This window comes from Halichoeres trimaculatus, unplaced genomic scaffold, assembly GCF_033239565.1.
Source record: "Halichoeres trimaculatus isolate MK-OKI-2021-1 unplaced genomic scaffold, fHalTri1.1 fHalTri1_scaffold_4, whole genome shotgun sequence".
Classification (NCBI taxonomy): domain Eukaryota; kingdom Metazoa; phylum Chordata; class Actinopteri; order Labriformes; family Labridae; genus Halichoeres; species Halichoeres trimaculatus.
Window position 1 is genome coordinate 20,168,148 of NW_027437182.1, and position 16,646 is coordinate 20,184,793.

The window sequence follows — 16,646 nt, forward strand, 5'->3', positions numbered from 1 at the left end:
ATGTTGTATAATGCCACCTGTGACCTTTTAATCATGTATCAGATAGCATGCATATCCAAAGGGTCAGTAATAAACAGCCTGAGAGTTTGACTCCATTAGCCTATTGGTAACTTAAATGTGGGAAATGTCTTTTTTTCTTTTTGTTTGTATTGTTAGTGGTCACTCTTGACATGCTGATATGTACTTTGGTTATTTAATTTTTTCCCCTTGCAAACCAAATATTTCAGTCCTTTAAAGAAGACCACGTTTATTAAAGAGAACAGTTAAAACGTCAATGGATGAAACTGACATTTTGGCAATGCCACGTACATGTAGGCTACATGTTGCTGGAGTTACATGTGCGCCGTCTGTCTGTGCTGCTGTGTGCTCACTGCGCCATCTATCGGCCGTAGAGGAGCAACGCAACAACGGTGGAAAAACAAACATGGCGGCGTCCACGAGCTGCAGCAACTCTGATATTCTGAATGTTGAATAAACTTCTTCACAGGTGAAGAAACCAGGTCTGGCTTATATTATTTCTTATTATTTAGGGTCGGAAAGGAGGTAAGCTGCGGCTAACGTTAGCTTATTGTAGGACTGTTGTTATCTCAGTGTCAGACGAAGAATAAACCAGGTAGAAAATGACCCTTCAACATAAACAGCTGCTTCAAATAACTAAGACAGTTCGTTATCATTACGCACTAATTAAAAAATCTAAGCTACTAAATCCTGTCGTCTTTTATTAGGTAGTTTTTATTCTACTACTACTACTATTTCTGTTACTACTGCTACTATTTCTACTGCTACTACTACTAGTAATAATAAAAATAATTATTGCATATTCATAAAATGATACCGTCATATCAGCAATGGTGGCCTTTAAGGGTTGCAAAAGGATGCTCTTTACACTTCTCCGTCATTTTTTAAAGGCATTCTTCACTGCCTATTTCACATGCCATTGCCCATTTATTTATATGAAGTCAGTTCGTAAATGCTAACGTTTGTATTTGTCAGTTATTTGTCAGGGGGCAGAAAATGTAACTTTTCAGAAACCTGCTGTGGGAAGTTAAGGTTGTGATATTTGGAAATAATCACAACCATTTTATTAAAATTGACTTGACTACATGTAGTCCTCAGGTGGTGCCTTCAATGATCTTGTGCTCTGGGCATCATGCACAGTGCATGAAGAGATGTGACTTCAATGGCCCTGCAGTCAGCAACGTGCTGCTATGTGGTGGAAAAAATGCTCTTATATAAATATCTCCATTATCTAAAGTGAAATCTCCCAGTTGACTTTTTATCCAAACAGCATTTCAACACCCTGACACTCTTCAGTTTAGTCATTACTGACAAAGAAAGCTGCTCATCCTATTTAATATAAGCTACAACCAGCTCTATTTGACACATTTGCTTCTCTTTCATGGTACAGTCCTTCGCTAACATGTTGCTATGCTTCCCTGCAGTGAGGAGTAGGTCATGTCCCGTCTGGCAGTGGTGTGTGGGGGCTCCAGGGGCATTGGGAGGGCTGTATCCCGCCTGCTGGCAGAGAGAGGCTGTAGGGTGGCTGTTGTTTCCAGGAACGAAGAAGCTGCCAGGGCCACTGTGAAATCACTACATGGAGGTAAAGGATTACCAGGTTTCTGCCAATTTCTCTTTCTCTCTTTTTCCAGCTAAAGACTACACAGACACTGCTGGATCACAGCAACCCTTCTCTTTACTAAAGCCTCTTGTAAGGATATGATAGTCTATAAAAAATACTGATGCCTATTTTTGACCTACAAATGTTTTAGCAACTATACGATAAGTATGGGAGCTTTTTTTGGTAACTATTACCTGACAAAACATTTTGTGTGATCTTCAAACCTCAAGTATTGCTCCGTGGCTCTCTTGCTCTTAAAGTCTTGTAGCCCTGATGCTGACCTACAAAACCTCCACATGCTATTACAGAAATAAATCTTTAGGTGGTTTTTGTTTCCTCTCTTCAGCAGACCACATGGCTCTGAGCTGTGACGTGTCCAAAGAACAGGAGGTGCAGAAAGCCTTTGAGACGATCCAGAAGTCCTGTGGTAATATCTCTTATCTTGTGAATGCAGCCGGCATCAACAGGTGAGCATCATGTTATCCTGCAGGACTGAATGGTTAGGCTGACCTGAACCATACCACCTCACGGGTTTGTTTATGTTTAATCAGGGATGCTCTGTTACTGAGGACCAGGCCAGAGGACATGCTGGCTCTGCTGCACACCAACCTGCTGGGCCCCATGCTGACCTGCAGGGCGGCGCTGCGGAGCATGCTGCACACTCAGGGAGCTGCTGTTGTTAATATAGGTATGAAAACTGACAGACTAACAAACTTTATTGATTGCAAAAATGGTGACAGGGAGGACATTATCCCCCAGTTTCCCATGAAATACAAACAAATGCTGATATATTAAAGCAGTACTCATTGAATGTTGAAACTTAAAAACCAAATGCAAACACAGCAAGCTTGTAATAGAGATTTCTGTTAGAGTCTACATTTAGTTTTTATGACTTTTGCTTGAATTTCTTTAATATCTAAGGTTTTTTTTGTTTTATTTACAGGTTAAAAGTCACAAAAAATAACATTGATGAGTTTTCCTTTTTGTTTTTGTCAGGTTACTATGTGTGAACACTGTGATATAGATAGTAGAGATCAACACATTTGATTACCCACTGTGCATCTTATTTCAGGCAGTGTGCGATTTCACAATATTAAGTCTCATTCTTCATTTTTATCCAATTCAGTCTCTGGTCGATGTTAAAAACCCTGGAGGAGATTTCAAATGGGTTTTTTAAGTCAGCTTCCTCTGTGCTATATGGAATGTGCCAGTTTGGCCACTAGATGGCAGTGTACATCAACATTCCCTTTCTTCAAAGCCACTTGGGTTCTGAGAGTGTGTGTCACAATTGCATATTTTCCACCAAGTTTACAGCATATATGTCATGACTGTGTCTTGTTGATACACATTTTAAAAGTTTTGAGGTTCAGAGTGACAGTTTGAATCACCTTTTTGTGTTGCGTCCTGGGAAGCTGCCAGGTTTGCAGGATCTGAGTCCAGTTGTGTCTGGAAAAAAAGCTAAAAAAAAAAAAAAACTAGAAGTTTCATAAAAAGAAGTCAAAGAGTTTAGAGTAATTCATCCAAAGTCTTTGTTAAGTCATTAACAGTGATTATCAGACTGTATAGGGCTGTTAGAAATGGAAAGTTGCTAGTTTTAAGCTAACCATATAAGAAATAACCAATGTAAAGAAGGAAAGGATAAGGTGCTTTATTTCTCAGACATGATATTTATGTCTCAGTTGCAGATTTTATTAATATGACAGAAGAAGTGAACACCAGTTGCTGATTCATTTTTTGACTCTATCGTGCTGTTAAATAGATCAGTGTTTGTATAAATCAGGTTTGATGTCTGAAGTTATCTTTAAGCTGTTTGTTTTAAGCAGCTCCATCCTGACAGTGTTTAATAGTCTGAGTAGTTTGAGTTGATGTGTTTCTGGTGTTTGTAGGCTCTGTCGTTGGCCTGAGAGGGAACGCCGGTCAGTGTGTGTACAGTGCCACTAAAGCTGGTTTAGAGGGCTTCACACGCTCTCTGGCTAAAGAAGTCGCTTCACGTAACATCAGAGTGAACCTGCTGGCTCCAGGTATGTGTTGACTTCCCTCTTGTTCCTCTGTCGCCTCTCCTCTCAGGCATGCTCTTGTATTTATGTTCCTTTCACATCTCTGCCCTCTGTGGCCTCCAGGTTTCATCCGCACTGATATGACCTTGGGGCTGAAGGAGGAGGACAGAGTACGCTCAATCCCTTTGGGAAGATATGGCGAGCCAGATGAGGTCGCTCAGGCTGTCCTCTTCCTTTTGGAGTCTTCCTACGTCACAGGACAGGTGCTGGTGGTGGACGGAGGACTGCAGCTGGCCATGTAGGGACTGAGGCTTTCCTCTGGGCTTATCTCAACACTTAAAACAACTGAGCACAGTGCGGCTGCTGAAGCCTTGCTCTACCTTTTCTGGACCTTTATGTGTCTCGATTAAAGCTGCTGTGATGAGTTCTTATTATGAAACAGACTGAAACACATGAGGAAGACCCACAAAAGCAAACAAGGTCATCAGCACAAGACTGACTTTACCTTCAAGTCTTTTTCACACCTGGAGAAACAGGAAAACTGACATCACGATGAAGATCAAATGTTTTTGTTTTTTGCTGAAGCAGACTGTACAATGAGTGATCTACTTCAGTGGTTCCCAACCCCTGGGCTGCAGACCAGTACCGATCTGTGGGTCAATTGGTACTGGGCCGCACATAAAAAAATAATCAACATACATTATTTCAGTTTGATTTATTATCTGATTCTGGAAGATGTTTTATTTTGAAAAATGACAGGATTCTCTCTGTCATACCCATAAACTGTATATAGAGTGGACAGCGTGGCTCCGCCATTTATCATTGTATGGTTTTGAAGCCAAATGCCCCCGTCAAAGGCGCCACCATTGTAGCAATTGCAGCCAGAGTCTGTGCAGTAGAGGCGATGAGGATTCTGGGAGAATCTGAGTGGAGCTGGGTGACAAAAATAATATATATTTTTTTTCTTTTGAGAATCTAATCACTTCCTGACTCTACCTCCCAACATATTTTACAATCCCCGAAAAAAATACACGAGAACGTAAGCTGTCAATCATCGTTAAACCTTACGTAAAGCCTCGTTTTTAACCTCGTACAACTAATGAAAACAAAACTTTTCAGTAAAAAGAGGTCTTGAATACAAGACAACCAAATAATATCTTCAGATCACCACAACAATCGGACGTGAGAAACATTTCTACGAGGTGTATTAATTTTTTTAAGTTTGACTACAGCCCATCTGGAATGACTGGAGAGCCAGATTTTTTAACCTATACTGCAGCCAGCCACTAGGGGGAGCAGTTTTTGTGGAGACCTCACTTTGATCCGAGCAAGCTGACGTCCAATTTTTTTACAGTCCATGGTCATACCCATTTAAGACTCATTCTTGATACATGTCTGAATTTTTTTACAGAAGCTAGTGAGGAGACAGAAGAACAGTCGGTCCATAAAAATATTATCCGGCATTAAACCATTAGTCCGTGGTGCAATAAGGTTGGGGAGCGCTGATCTATTTGACAGTTAAAGAGGAGGATGGACCGTGTGTCAGCAAAAACGTTGCAGGTACAGGACATGATCAGGAAAGAGGTGATACCCATCACTTTGTTTACAGGGGTCACCAAAAGCACCTGACAACAGCTTAAAGTCACGAAAATGTATATGATAAAGAGGCTTCAGCCGACATTTGAATGAGAGAGGCCCCTAACCAATCAGAAGAGACTTACATTTAGAGGCACTGTCCAGTGTTTTAGACCAGTGTGTATTTTGGAGTTTAAATGACCACCAGGTTACAAAAGTTTGAACTGCCCTGTGTTGTTACGCCAACACTGTAAGAGTCTGCAGCTCATTTGTGATGTTCAAATGTGTTTGGCAAAGTACTTCACTTAAGTTTCTTGTGCCTTGACTGTTACCAAAGGTGTCTAGTAGCACTGAAAGAAGCATCTCACATTTTTCTTCAGGATGAAGAAACTTTTGTAAAAGTCAGCAGAGACTCCACTGATAACTTTATCTCTAGGATCCAGACAGTTGCTGACCCTTTATCCAAAATTACTACTAAAAACACCAAATACAATCTGGGCAGTGGTAGACTGGCAACTCCCATTTTTGTTGCGGTATTTTGGTGGTTTAATGAAAGTTGTGTTATGTCAACAGTACCCTCTGTTTGCTGGTTATTGTTTTCTGTAATATTCTCTGAAGCCTGGAGGAACAGTATAACTCAATCTGAGGCAAGGACAAGAACTTTTAGTGTAGTGGATGTTCCCTCCAAGTTTTCAGTTCCAAATTACAAAATAATTTCAGAAATTTCGAGGTCATGACTTTTCTTGTTCCCAAAATAGAGAAATTCCTCTCCGGAGAGGCCTCATGGTTCACCCGCGGCCTGGTGTGAGATTGTGTGTCATATTTGATATCAGCTGTTTTCTTGTTAAAATCTCAACGCAAAACATAGAAAGAGAGAACAAACTCTCAAACTATCTTTCAGAGCATCTCCGTCCTGAGTCTGTTTGTCATTCTGCTGAGTCACTGCGTCCCACCACAGCAGTCCAGCCCTGATGTTTGTGTGTGTGTGTGTGTGTGTGTGTGTGTGTGTGTGTGTGTGTGTGTGTGTGTGTGTGTGTGTGTGTGTGTGTTTGACACTCGGTCATGACTAACACTGCTGACTCCAGAGTGTCTGGCCCAGTCCGGACCTCTGTATCCCCAGCCCCTAAATTTGATCAGTTGGTCTTTTTCCATGACTGTAAAGCGCCGAGCGTGTTTTTTCCCCTCCCTCCTCCCCTGGGAGACCCCCTCTCACTGACGGCACATTTCCCCCTCCACCAGCGGCCCCCTGAGCCCACCTCTGGAGGGGCCTGTCGTGGGGCCAGCATGCTGTGCTACACCTGGAGGAAATTAGGAGTGGTGGTGGAGGTGGGGGGTATTTTTAGCTCGGGGAATGTTTTGAGTGTCGTGTTACAGCTCAGGACCTGCGGCGTGGACGGACGGGGTCAGAGGTGACTGTCACTGATCGGAGATTGGAAAGGCTGTTTTTTTTGTGTTCCTTTCATTCAAAGATACTCAAGAGAAGAAGACACTTTACCTTCTCTTTGTGTTCATGTGCTTTTACATCCTCTGTGTTTCATTCTGAGGACAGGAAGCAGTGAGACTGTCCTTTGATTAATAATCCTAGAGAAGCTGATGTTGTGATTTTTGGCATCATCTCATTGTTTTAGGAGGAGTCTGCCGGTCTGTAAAAACACCTCACGCTTTCTCTGAAGAGTTTTATTAACTTTCATAACCTAAAATAATATCAGGAGAACAATCCATATACAGGCATTGATTGGCATAGAAATGTGCAAACACAGAAACTGTCGGCTGAAGCCAGACAGGAAAGTCGTCCGTTTTGTCGAGTATTACAGAGGTCATGAAAATAGAAGATATAAATACCTTTTGTTAACTCTTCACCAGCTGAAAGAGAGTATAGTTGTGTTTTATACATCCTGTTTGGCACTGTACAAGTGTCTGAAAATAACATGCAAAGAAAACAGTGTATGGGTTAAACCTACAGGTGAGTTAAGGCTGATGTGGATATATTTATAAAACCTCCTAAAACAGAAATGAGTCTTTCATCTGTGGACAGAAGGCTGCTGATATGATTTATGCCCAGATTGCAGGTAGAGTCTTGGCTTTCATACAAAAACAAAGCGGACAATCTGTGGACGTGTGTGTGACAAAAACACTGAAACCTCAGCGAGAACGTCTCAACTCACACTCCGAAAAATAAACCGTTAAAGAAGAAAACTGCAAAAACGACCCAAAGTCACCAAAGTTATCGAGCTGTCGTCTTCACCGCCGTGGCTGTCTCTCACATCACTGAAACCTGCTTCTCTTTGTCACTATACGTTTTTGTGTCCGTTTCATCTGACCAGCTTTAAAGGGAGAAATTTGTTTTTGGAAACCAAAACCGTTTTTCAAATAAGTGTCTTAGGCCATGTCCACACGTAGCCGGGTACTTTCAAAAACGAATGCCCCCCCTCATTCGGTTTTAAAAATACTTCCGTCCATACGCAGCGGGTAAATCCAAACCCATAGTGGGCTTTATACCATGGTCTGGGTGAATACTCGATTCTGAGTGGCTGCAGGGTGTCCGTTAAAAGACGATAATGGATCATAGACTGTATAAAACAGTAATGGACACCTAGAAAAGAAGTTCGGGTCAAATAGCCCGATGGTTCGAAATTACTGCGCTGGATCAAACAGTAGTTAGTAACCGTGGCAACGGAAACGTAACATTGCCTAGCTAATAGACAGAAGACAAAGGAACTATTTCACGGTTTCCTTCAACCTGTTTGGTGAATTCGATCATTTTGAAGACGGATGCAGAAGGAGAGAAGAGAAGAGAAAAGAATATGAAAAAAAATAAGGAGATGATGACTTTGATTCTTTGAAAAAAATCGCATCATTCTCTGGATACACATACGATAAGAGGTGCACTTGCCCTCTGAAATCACACTTTTTTCACGTAAGATCAGGCAATCATCGCCTAACAACTACGGCCGACCGAGCGAGAAGAAGAAGAGAAGAGCGTGGAAACTAAAATGTGAAGAAGACATGCCTCACAGTGGGTAGAGCGCACCCCGCCCACGTTGAGGCATGCAGACGCGTTTAACCCCGCTCACGTTGAGGCACGCCTCGTTCTGCAGGCTGCAGTCAGGGGTAGTTGGACCGAGCTGCAGGTTCTGTGGCCAGAGGACGTTACCTTAGCAACGTGTCACAACGAACGACATTAAATAGTCCGCTCAGCCGCTTCTTGTTTAAAAGGAATTATTTTAATGGTATAAAAACAACATTAACGTGTTAATAATTGATTAAATATGTATTTCTTTCATAAGTGACCATGGTATAAGCAGGATAATGCCCTCCGAGGTGTCCATTATCAGACATTAATGGACTTCGCAGAAGCAACCGTCGTCGGGCATTATCCCTTACGTATTTTTCAGACGTAAAACCGGTGTCAGCCAACCAGAATGAGCCCCCGTCATTCAGCTGTGACGCTCGAGAACTGAAAACTCCGTTTACCGGCGTCTACATGAAACCATGAAACTGGTGTTTTCCAAAATCTTTACTTTGGCCGGAGTTTTTAGAAAACATCGTTTTTGGTGACGTAAAACAGCGGCTTCGTGTGGACGACCGGCGTAAAAGCATAAAAATATATGCGTTTTCCTAAATACCCGGCTACGTGGACATGGCCTCAACTACCTACAGGTATGACAAGTTGTGGCTCTGCTCCAGCCAGCAGCTTTGAAACAAGCTGTGACGCCGCAAAGCAATGCTGGGGGGAAATCTACGCCCACTAAAATGTCTCGTTTTTGCCGCTGACACACTCAGATTGTTTTATTTAAAGTCCGACAACATTACAGAAACAATCCCTGCAGAGATCGACCTCCTTGTTAAAGAATAACGGGCTCCTTTTCTAACAGAAAACAGCTGTTACATCACTCTCCTCAAAGCCACCAGACTTCATTCACAAAAACAGCATTTTCACCCAGCAACACACGATCAGCTTCATCAGTATTTTTTTATGAGTGTGTCTTTGAGTTTAACAACAAAATTTTGCTCAAATTTAAGGAATCCACTTTCCTTTGTGACACCATGATATTTAAAAGTAGGGTTTAAAAATACCTCACGTCCCCTTTCTGCTTCCCCCTTCAATCATTTCTCTTCACAAACCTTGTTTCCTTTCCTAACATCCCAACATCCTAACGTCCTAACGTAAGGCCCGGCCTTTTCAAACCTCTGCCAGCAAACCCCTGACAATCTTTAGACACCAGCACAGTGCTACACAAGCCCACAACGTAACAACACATTTGTGATCTCCTTCGTCAAAGCCACCGCGCTCTGAGTCATTCAGTCTCCTGTAAAGGAGCAAGGTGCTACGTATAGATACAGTTTTACTCTGTGTATTTCAAATGGCACCACTTAAACATGCATAGTAACTCTATGTTTTATTCTTAAACCTGCTTTTTTGAAATCTTTACAGACATGAAGGCACTTAAAAAGACAACACAGTCTCATGAGAGTTTGTATTTTTCTGAGCAGTCTTTCCTCGTCAATCTTTTTCCAGGTCCAGTTGATAAAATGAAGCTCGTGGAAGAAACTCGATGAATCCGTTATATAAGGGGTTGTGTCAGACTATAAAACAAGCGATAACCACGACTGCACCGGCCCGCTTTGCCCACCCTTCAGTTCTGAGCTGGACAGGTTATATTTGTCTCCGGTGTGCTGGAGCGAGGTGCAGCTGTCAGGTTTTATTTTATTTTGTTGGGTGATGTTGCGCGAATCCTCACGCTGCGTCTTTACAGGTCGTCACTTTCCACCAGGCCACCGGGCAGCGGGGTGGAGTCAGGGAAGAAAGCCGCCTTCACATCAAGGCCTCTCTCTGTCAGTGCGGCGTAGCGGCTGGTGGAGGGACGCACCTTTTTGGGCTTTGGGAGGTTGGGCTGCTGCCACTGAGCTGGGGACGGAGAGGAGGAGGAGGAGGGTTGAAAACATATGCTTTGTTCAATGAGTCATGTGCAGGAAGGAAGAAAAAAATCTGTAAAATTGTAAAAAAAAAAACCAAAAACTAAAAATGTACAAAAAACACAACAGAAATACTTCACTGCTCAGGATAATTCTGTCCATGTAAATAGATTTTTCTTTAAACTCTAAAATTAGGAATCATTTCCTGAAGTACTTCAAAAGTTTTCATAGTTTGCCATCTAGTTCTACTGAAATTATCTCAAACTTTCTTATGCTGCTGTCTTGGCCAGGACTCCCTTGTAAAAGAGATCTTACATCCAAATGGGATTATTTCTGGTAAAATAAAGGTAAAATAAATACAAATATCCATGGGGGGGGGGGGGGGGGGGGGGGGGGGGGGGGGCGGCAGACCATTGACATATCTTTTGGGAGTGCCCAGTGTTAAGACCCTTCTGGATAGAGTTTTATAAGACGTAACAAAGTATGCTTAATATTGACTTTTACAACATTGTTCTTGGGCGGCGTTGATCTTCAGGCTAGGCCTACTGATAAGTACCTGTTTGTCATTTTAAGCTGTGCTTGTAAAAAAGCCATAACAAGGCGTTGGTTTCTTCCTGAACCTCCCACAGTGAAGAAATGGATCGATACAATAAATAATATTTACATCATGAAAGAATGATTTTCTGTTTAAGATTGCAAAGTAGCCCCTGTGATACTCTCTTGTCTCAGCTAACTGTTTGTTTGTTCTGTTTTTTTTTTCATACTATCTGACAAGCATCTCTCTCTCTCCAGAATTGCTTCTGGCTCACTTTGATACACACACATTATCTCCCCCAGGCTGTGAATGGTTTAAAATTTGTAAAAACTGAAAACTGAGGACTGCAACGCATAAAAACACAACTCATCTATAAAAAAATCATTGACTGATCCATATTGCACTTTTTGTTAACCGTGTTTGTAGGTCAATAAAAAGATTGTGACTGAAAACTTACTGTGGACGTCCAGGCGTGCAGTGCTGGAGACGATGCCAGCGTCATTCTTGGCTGACACCGTGTACCAACCAGCGTCTTCTTTCATGGCTGGCTGGATGATCATACACAGGTAGCCACAGTTGTCCTGGTGCATGCTGGGAAAGAAAATTGACACAAGTTAGAGATGCATGGTTATTTACCATCTGTGCTGTCACCCAACTCATCAGAAGTTCACTCCTCTCTGCATTCAATGTTTCACTCACCTGATTCTGTCCGTGTTGTGAGTGAAAGATTCGTTTTCTCTCTTCCAGAAGATCTGAGGGTAAGGAACTCCTGTGACCCGACACTCCAGTCGCACGGGATGACCCTCAGCCACACTCGTGTTCTGCAGCTTCTCCACGAATGAAGGGGCTTTGTGCATCTCTTTGGCTGTGGAGACAGTTTGTTACTGAGGTGTTACCTCGCTCCACATCGTGCAAACACGTCTGCTCAGCTGTTCGTTTCTTTCTGCGTACCTGCAACAATCAGCTCCAGGTTGAAGGAGTTTTGCCCGGCTCGGTTGCTGGCGATGCAGGTGTAAATACCTGCGTCACGACTGGTCACGGGCTCAATAACCAGAGAGTGCACGCCATTTTCCCTCACCAGCATCTTGTGGGCGGAGTCGGGGCGAATGATCTGTCCATTCAGCTGCCAGATGAGGTCAGGAGTGGGCAGGCCGCTCACCTAAAGAACACAGAGCCGGATAAAATGAGCTCAGTGTGTGAATGCTTATATTTAGAGCTTGTTTTCATTGGAGGGAATGAGGCAATCAGCTGCATGTGTGTATCTACTGGGAGTATGAAAACAGGGATGTTTGGTTAATCCCTCTGTGTTGAGTTTTTCTGCACGCTTTGTCATGGGAACAAACTGCATTGAGCAGAGAAACCCGACACCTGCTCCACCCTGCTCACCTGAAAAACATGCCACCGTGGATAAACCAACAACCATATTCACTGTTATCACAAAAAATGCAGGGTCAACTATTTTTGGAAGCTGCGTGGTTCATTTTTAGGAGTTGGGATGTGGAAAGTTTGCAAAGAACCACAAACGATCTGGAAATAAATATTTGCTTTAAATATCTTTGGCATTAACTCCTCTGAGGGAATGGAGACTGGGTTTAATCCCAACCAGCATAAAAAACGTTCTTTTTATAGCTGGTTAATTGTGGGTCTGTTTTAGTTTATTGCATGTACCAGTTTTCAAAGAGTTTCAACAAGCTGGAGGCAAGACAAGGTGACGGAGAAGAGGATAAAGAGCGGGAATAAGGTGAGAGGTGGGGGAGGGAATAAATGGAGAAAAACTTGATCCCACTTAATCCCCGTAAGACGACACCTCAGACGTCTCTGTGCTCTTTTAAGTGTTCACAACACGAGGGAGGAAGTGATGAAACATTTCTTTTATTCCCTGAAGAAAGTGGATCGCGTGTAAAGGGAAATGTTTCTGCGGCAGAGCAGACACGGAGCCTCCCAGAGAGCAGCTCAGACACTGAATTAAAGGGCAGATCTGAAATGGCTTTCTTTATAACTATGATTAACATATTCTCTTTGGTGCTGGCAGTTTTTTCTACAGTCATGTCTTAGTTTGATTCTCAAACCATTTCTTCATCTTTCCCCTTTATCAGAGGATAAAGATCAGAAACTGGGTTCATGTGCAGAACGGGAGCGTTTGATATCATGCAAACTTTTTCATATTCTTAATGCACGACTGCATCTGTATGCTGATGACATTCTGCTTTATTCTCCTGCAGATTATCTGTGTCACATCCTCATACCCTCGATTGTAAGTCTCATTGCTTTAAAACCTCATTCTTACAGCAGCACCTTTGATTATATCTGCCTCTTTCTGGAATTTTGCACTTTTTAATTAATTAATTAATTAGAAACTCTTGCAGATACAGAAGTCTGAATGTGCTGTTCCTACTATTTGTCTCTTTTCTTCTATCTTTCTGCATCTCTCTAACCCTCTCCCAACCCTAGCATGGTCTCAGCAGATGTCTGTCCAACATGAGTCTGGTTCTGCTTGAGGTTTTTGCCTGTTAAAGGAAGTTTGTTCTTGTAGCTGTAACTTGCTAAATGCTGCAAACATTTCTACTCAAGGTGAGTTAGGATATGATTAAATGAGATAAGAACATTTTTCTGCAAATTCTTCTGTATAATCCAAACCTCTTACCTCTTAATATTGTGAATCAACGCTTGTTCCTCTGTGTATTGAACCTTCATCAATCTATTGGTTTAGAGTGTCCCTGTCCATTTTGCCTAAAAATTCTCTAAATGCTCCGAAACTGTGAACAGCTCAAATTTGAGCACTTATCAGATGCAAAATAACTTGAAACACTGATTTCCAAATGTTCCCTGATCAACGTCTTATTAGATTGTTTTTGATCAAACCTTAAAGTAAAACTGTGTCTTTACGCTGACGACACTCTGCTTTATTCTCCTGAGAGTTTTAACTCAAATTTGATCATTTTCTCACTCGACATTGTTCACCTTTGCCTACTGCACAGACTGGACACTAAGGAGCCTTAAGGTGTGTTTTTACCTTGCAGTCCATCCGGCACAGTCGGCCCTCCTGAACGATGAGGTCACCGGGCGCCTGCAGGAAGTGAGGGCGGAAGTGACGCTCCTGGATGTTATCATTCTCATCGCCGCTGTCTCTGGATCTGGATCTGGGCCTGATGGAGAGAAAAGATTTATTGTTTGGGGTTAGGATTTCAATCCTCAAATGTTTTGAAGGATATTTTCCAATTTCCAGTTAGGTTGTTTGAATGCACTGGCTTCGCTTGAGTTTGTCAAAAAGAAAATTTTTCAAAATGATGTGAAACTTTGATCCCTAGGTTATGATACCACATATATCACATCATACCATCAGATATGAAATGATGTCAAACTATTCAGTATTATTAAAGTCTGTATCATACCTTTCGTTTAAGGAGATCCTTCTATAACTTTTCACTTCTTTGCTCCTCTCTATAAATTCTCATTTCTTTGCTCTCTCACCGTTTCTTTTACTCATGACCCTTTCTTTTCTCATCACCTGTCACGTAATCCTTGCACTTCTCTCCCTCCATGATCTCTGAAACCCTCAACAGGACCCAGAGGTGTTCCTGTGACTGCCTCAGCACACTGACATAACCCCTTTACCTGCACATCAACCGCTGCAGGAGAATAAAGAGAGTAGAGGACACTGATTTTTATCTCAGTCTCACCCAAAACATCTCAGAGCTCAGGGAGTGTTCATCTAGATAAGAGACTACAGGTGTTTCATGTGTGTGCTCTCAGAGGAGGCTGTGATGTGTTTTTATCATATCTTGGTTGTGGGTGAATGCACGCTGTATATACAGGGTGATTAGAGCGATGAAAAACAGGACGGCGCAAACAGGTGTTCCCTCTCATTAGTGCTGAGCTTTCTCATTGAAAAGAGCGTACAACAAAGGAAAAACTGTGATTCAGCTCACAGCAAATATTTGAGTAAATAGCAGCTCTGTGGAGCATTTTACACCAGTGTTAAATCTGTGGGAGCGGGTACAGAAGTTGTGCAGATGGTGAACAGCTTGCTGAACATGTGCGCGCCAGCCTGCAGCTCCAGGTTGTAATTAAAACAAACCAAAACCTTTACTCTGCGTTTCCTCTCCCCCTCCTGTCAGTCAGAGAGGTCTCACCTGCGCATGTGTCCAGGTGTTGAACGCTGGCTCCGGCCGCGCTGGTTCACGGCTTGAACCATCATCCTGCCGGTGCAGCTCACTCTGCCCTGTGAGAGAAGGAAGAGACATGAAGAGCAGCAGCTTACGAGGTGTTGACACTCGGAGCAGCAGTCAGACGGCGAGGAGGAAATAAACTGTGAGTGTTGGAGCTGGAGAGCTGCTGGAGAGCCTGAAGCACATGAACTTTTAACACTCATAAGGGCTTTAGTGATTTCCTGTCTCATTCAACGCCCTCTTCCTCTTTAGACTGCAGGCGTTATCTTGATACTCATAATTTCTCGCAAATGGGCTTTGTCAGACGTGCACGCTTTGTTTCTTTTTTTCTCTGGAGTCGTGCACAGACTTCTACTACACTTTTCTGGAGCTGGTTTCCAGCTTCCTCTCTGCGTCCGTCTGCTCACCTCAGGGTTGCCTGCCATGATGGTGTAGTTGCCGTCATCATCCAGCGAGGCTGCGGCGGTGTGCAGGGAGCAGGTTCCATCGGCGTCACGGCTGATCCTGTAGTGCTCGCTCCTCTTGGAGATCTGTTTGCCATCTTTGAACCAATAAACCTGGAAGTGCAAAAATCGGATAAAATCAATCAGACAAGTCGACTTAAAGACTGAATGCTTTCATCCACTGTTCTACAGTTTAATTTAGCAGACGCTTTGTCCAAAGTGACATACAACACAAGCAAGAATTTAGACAGTAGGGAAACCTAGTTAACGCAAACAAACAAAATTCACTAAGAGTTGGGTCTGAGACCTTCTGACTACCCATGAGGACAAAGAGGAGAAAGGTCAGATTAAGTGCCCAAGTGTTCCCTGAACAAATGAGTATTCAGACATCTTTTAAAGTAGAAAAGGACTCTGCAGATGGTACAGAGTTAGGTAACTCATTCCACCATTTGGGCACAACAGAGGAAGAGTCTGGCTAGCGATTTAGAGCTGTGCTGGGCCGGGAGCACCTGGCATCTTTCACAAGCAGAGCTTAGTTGGTCAGAAAGAGTATAGACCATAGACTGTATAAAAAAAAATAAACGTCTGCTTGCTCGGCTTGAAGTGAGGTCTCCACAAAAACTGCTCCCCCTGGTGACTGGCTGCAGTATAGGTTTAAAAATACAGCTTTCCAGCCATTCCAGATGGGCTGTGGTCAAACTTTAAAAAATTAATACACCTCATAAAAATATTTCTCCCGTCTGATTGTTGAGGTGATTTGGAGATATTATCTGGCTGTCTTGTATTCAAGTCCTCTTTTTTCTAAAAAGTTTCGTTTCCATTAGTTATACAAGGTTAAAAACGAGGCTTTATGTAACGATGATTGACAGCTGCCGTTCTTGTGTATTTTTTTTCAGGGATTGTAAAAAATATCGAGAGGTGGAGTCAGGAAAAGATTAGACTCTTGAAAGAAAAAAAAATATTATCACACAGCTCCACTCAGATTCTCCCAGAATCCTTCATCATCTCTACTGCGCAGACTCTGGCTACAAACTGCTACAATGGTGGCGCCTAAGACGGCAGTATTTTGGCTTCAAAACCATACAATGATAAATGGCGGAGCCACACTGTCCACTCTATATACAGTCTATGGTGTAGACCTAGAAGAGGGACCCCAGGTAGACAGGAGCGGTTCTTGTCAATGTTTTGTAAGCCAGAAGAAGAGCTTTGAATTTGATTCGAGCTGCCACTTTATTGTCCTAATGTAGAGCTCACTGTCTTCTTGCTCTTCTATCTTTCTACTTTTCGTTCATTCATCAGTTCATTCTGCAGCCTGTCATCACCGTGTCATTAATGAGGACAGAACCAGGCAGTCAGCCCAGATCACTGCAGAGGGCCTCCCTTATCACAACA

The 16,646-nt window shown here is 42.7% G+C and overlaps 2 protein-coding genes across 4 annotated transcripts in view; one reads left to right on the forward strand and one right to left on the reverse strand.

Moving 5' to 3' along the window:
• The first annotated feature begins 360 nt into the window (after positions 1–360).
• cbr4 (carbonyl reductase 4) lies at positions 361–6,933 on the forward strand. Of its 2 annotated transcripts, none has more exons than XM_074667629.1 (6): positions 361–500; positions 1,443–1,600; positions 1,965–2,085; positions 2,170–2,306; positions 3,505–3,639; positions 3,739–6,933. In XM_074667629.1, the coding sequence occupies exons 2-6, from the start codon at positions 1,456–1,458 to the stop codon at positions 3,915–3,917; spliced, it is 717 nt and encodes a 238-aa protein (XP_074523730.1). In that variant the 5' UTR covers positions 361–500; positions 1,443–1,455; the 3' UTR covers positions 3,918–6,933. The 2 variants fall into 2 exon arrangements, with proteins under 2 accessions (XP_074523730.1, XP_074523729.1); XM_074667628.1 differs by having other exon boundaries at positions 362–487.
• palld (palladin, cytoskeletal associated protein) overlaps positions 6,902–16,646 on the reverse strand; it is a 93,027-nt gene continuing 83,282 nt past the window's right edge. For both annotated transcript variants that reach the window (XM_074667627.1, XM_074667626.1), the window contains 7 exons: positions 15,219–15,368; positions 14,776–14,864; positions 13,656–13,788; positions 11,594–11,801; positions 11,342–11,507; positions 11,100–11,233; positions 6,902–10,099 (listed from right to left, as the gene is read on the reverse strand). In XM_074667627.1, coding sequence (XP_074523728.1) covers positions 9,942–10,099; positions 11,100–11,233; positions 11,342–11,507; positions 11,594–11,801; positions 13,656–13,788; positions 14,776–14,864; positions 15,219–15,368 — 1,038 coding nt within the window. In that variant the 3' untranslated portion in view covers positions 6,902–9,941. The remainder of the gene's footprint in view (positions 10,100–11,099; positions 11,234–11,341; positions 11,508–11,593; positions 11,802–13,655; positions 13,789–14,775; positions 14,865–15,218; positions 15,369–16,646) is intronic.

Coding starts and splice junctions, on each gene's coding strand:
- cbr4 (XM_074667629.1), top strand. CDS start 1,456: ATGTCCCGTCTGGCAGTGGTGTGTGGGGGCTCCAGGGGCATTGGGAGG. Junction 1,601..1,964: donor TGTGAAATCACTACATGGAG/GTAAAGGATTAC, acceptor TCCTCTCTTCAG/CAGACCACATGGCTCTGAGC. Junction 3,640..3,738: donor AGTGAACCTGCTGGCTCCAG/GTATGTGTTGAC, acceptor TGTGGCCTCCAG/GTTTCATCCGCACTGATATG.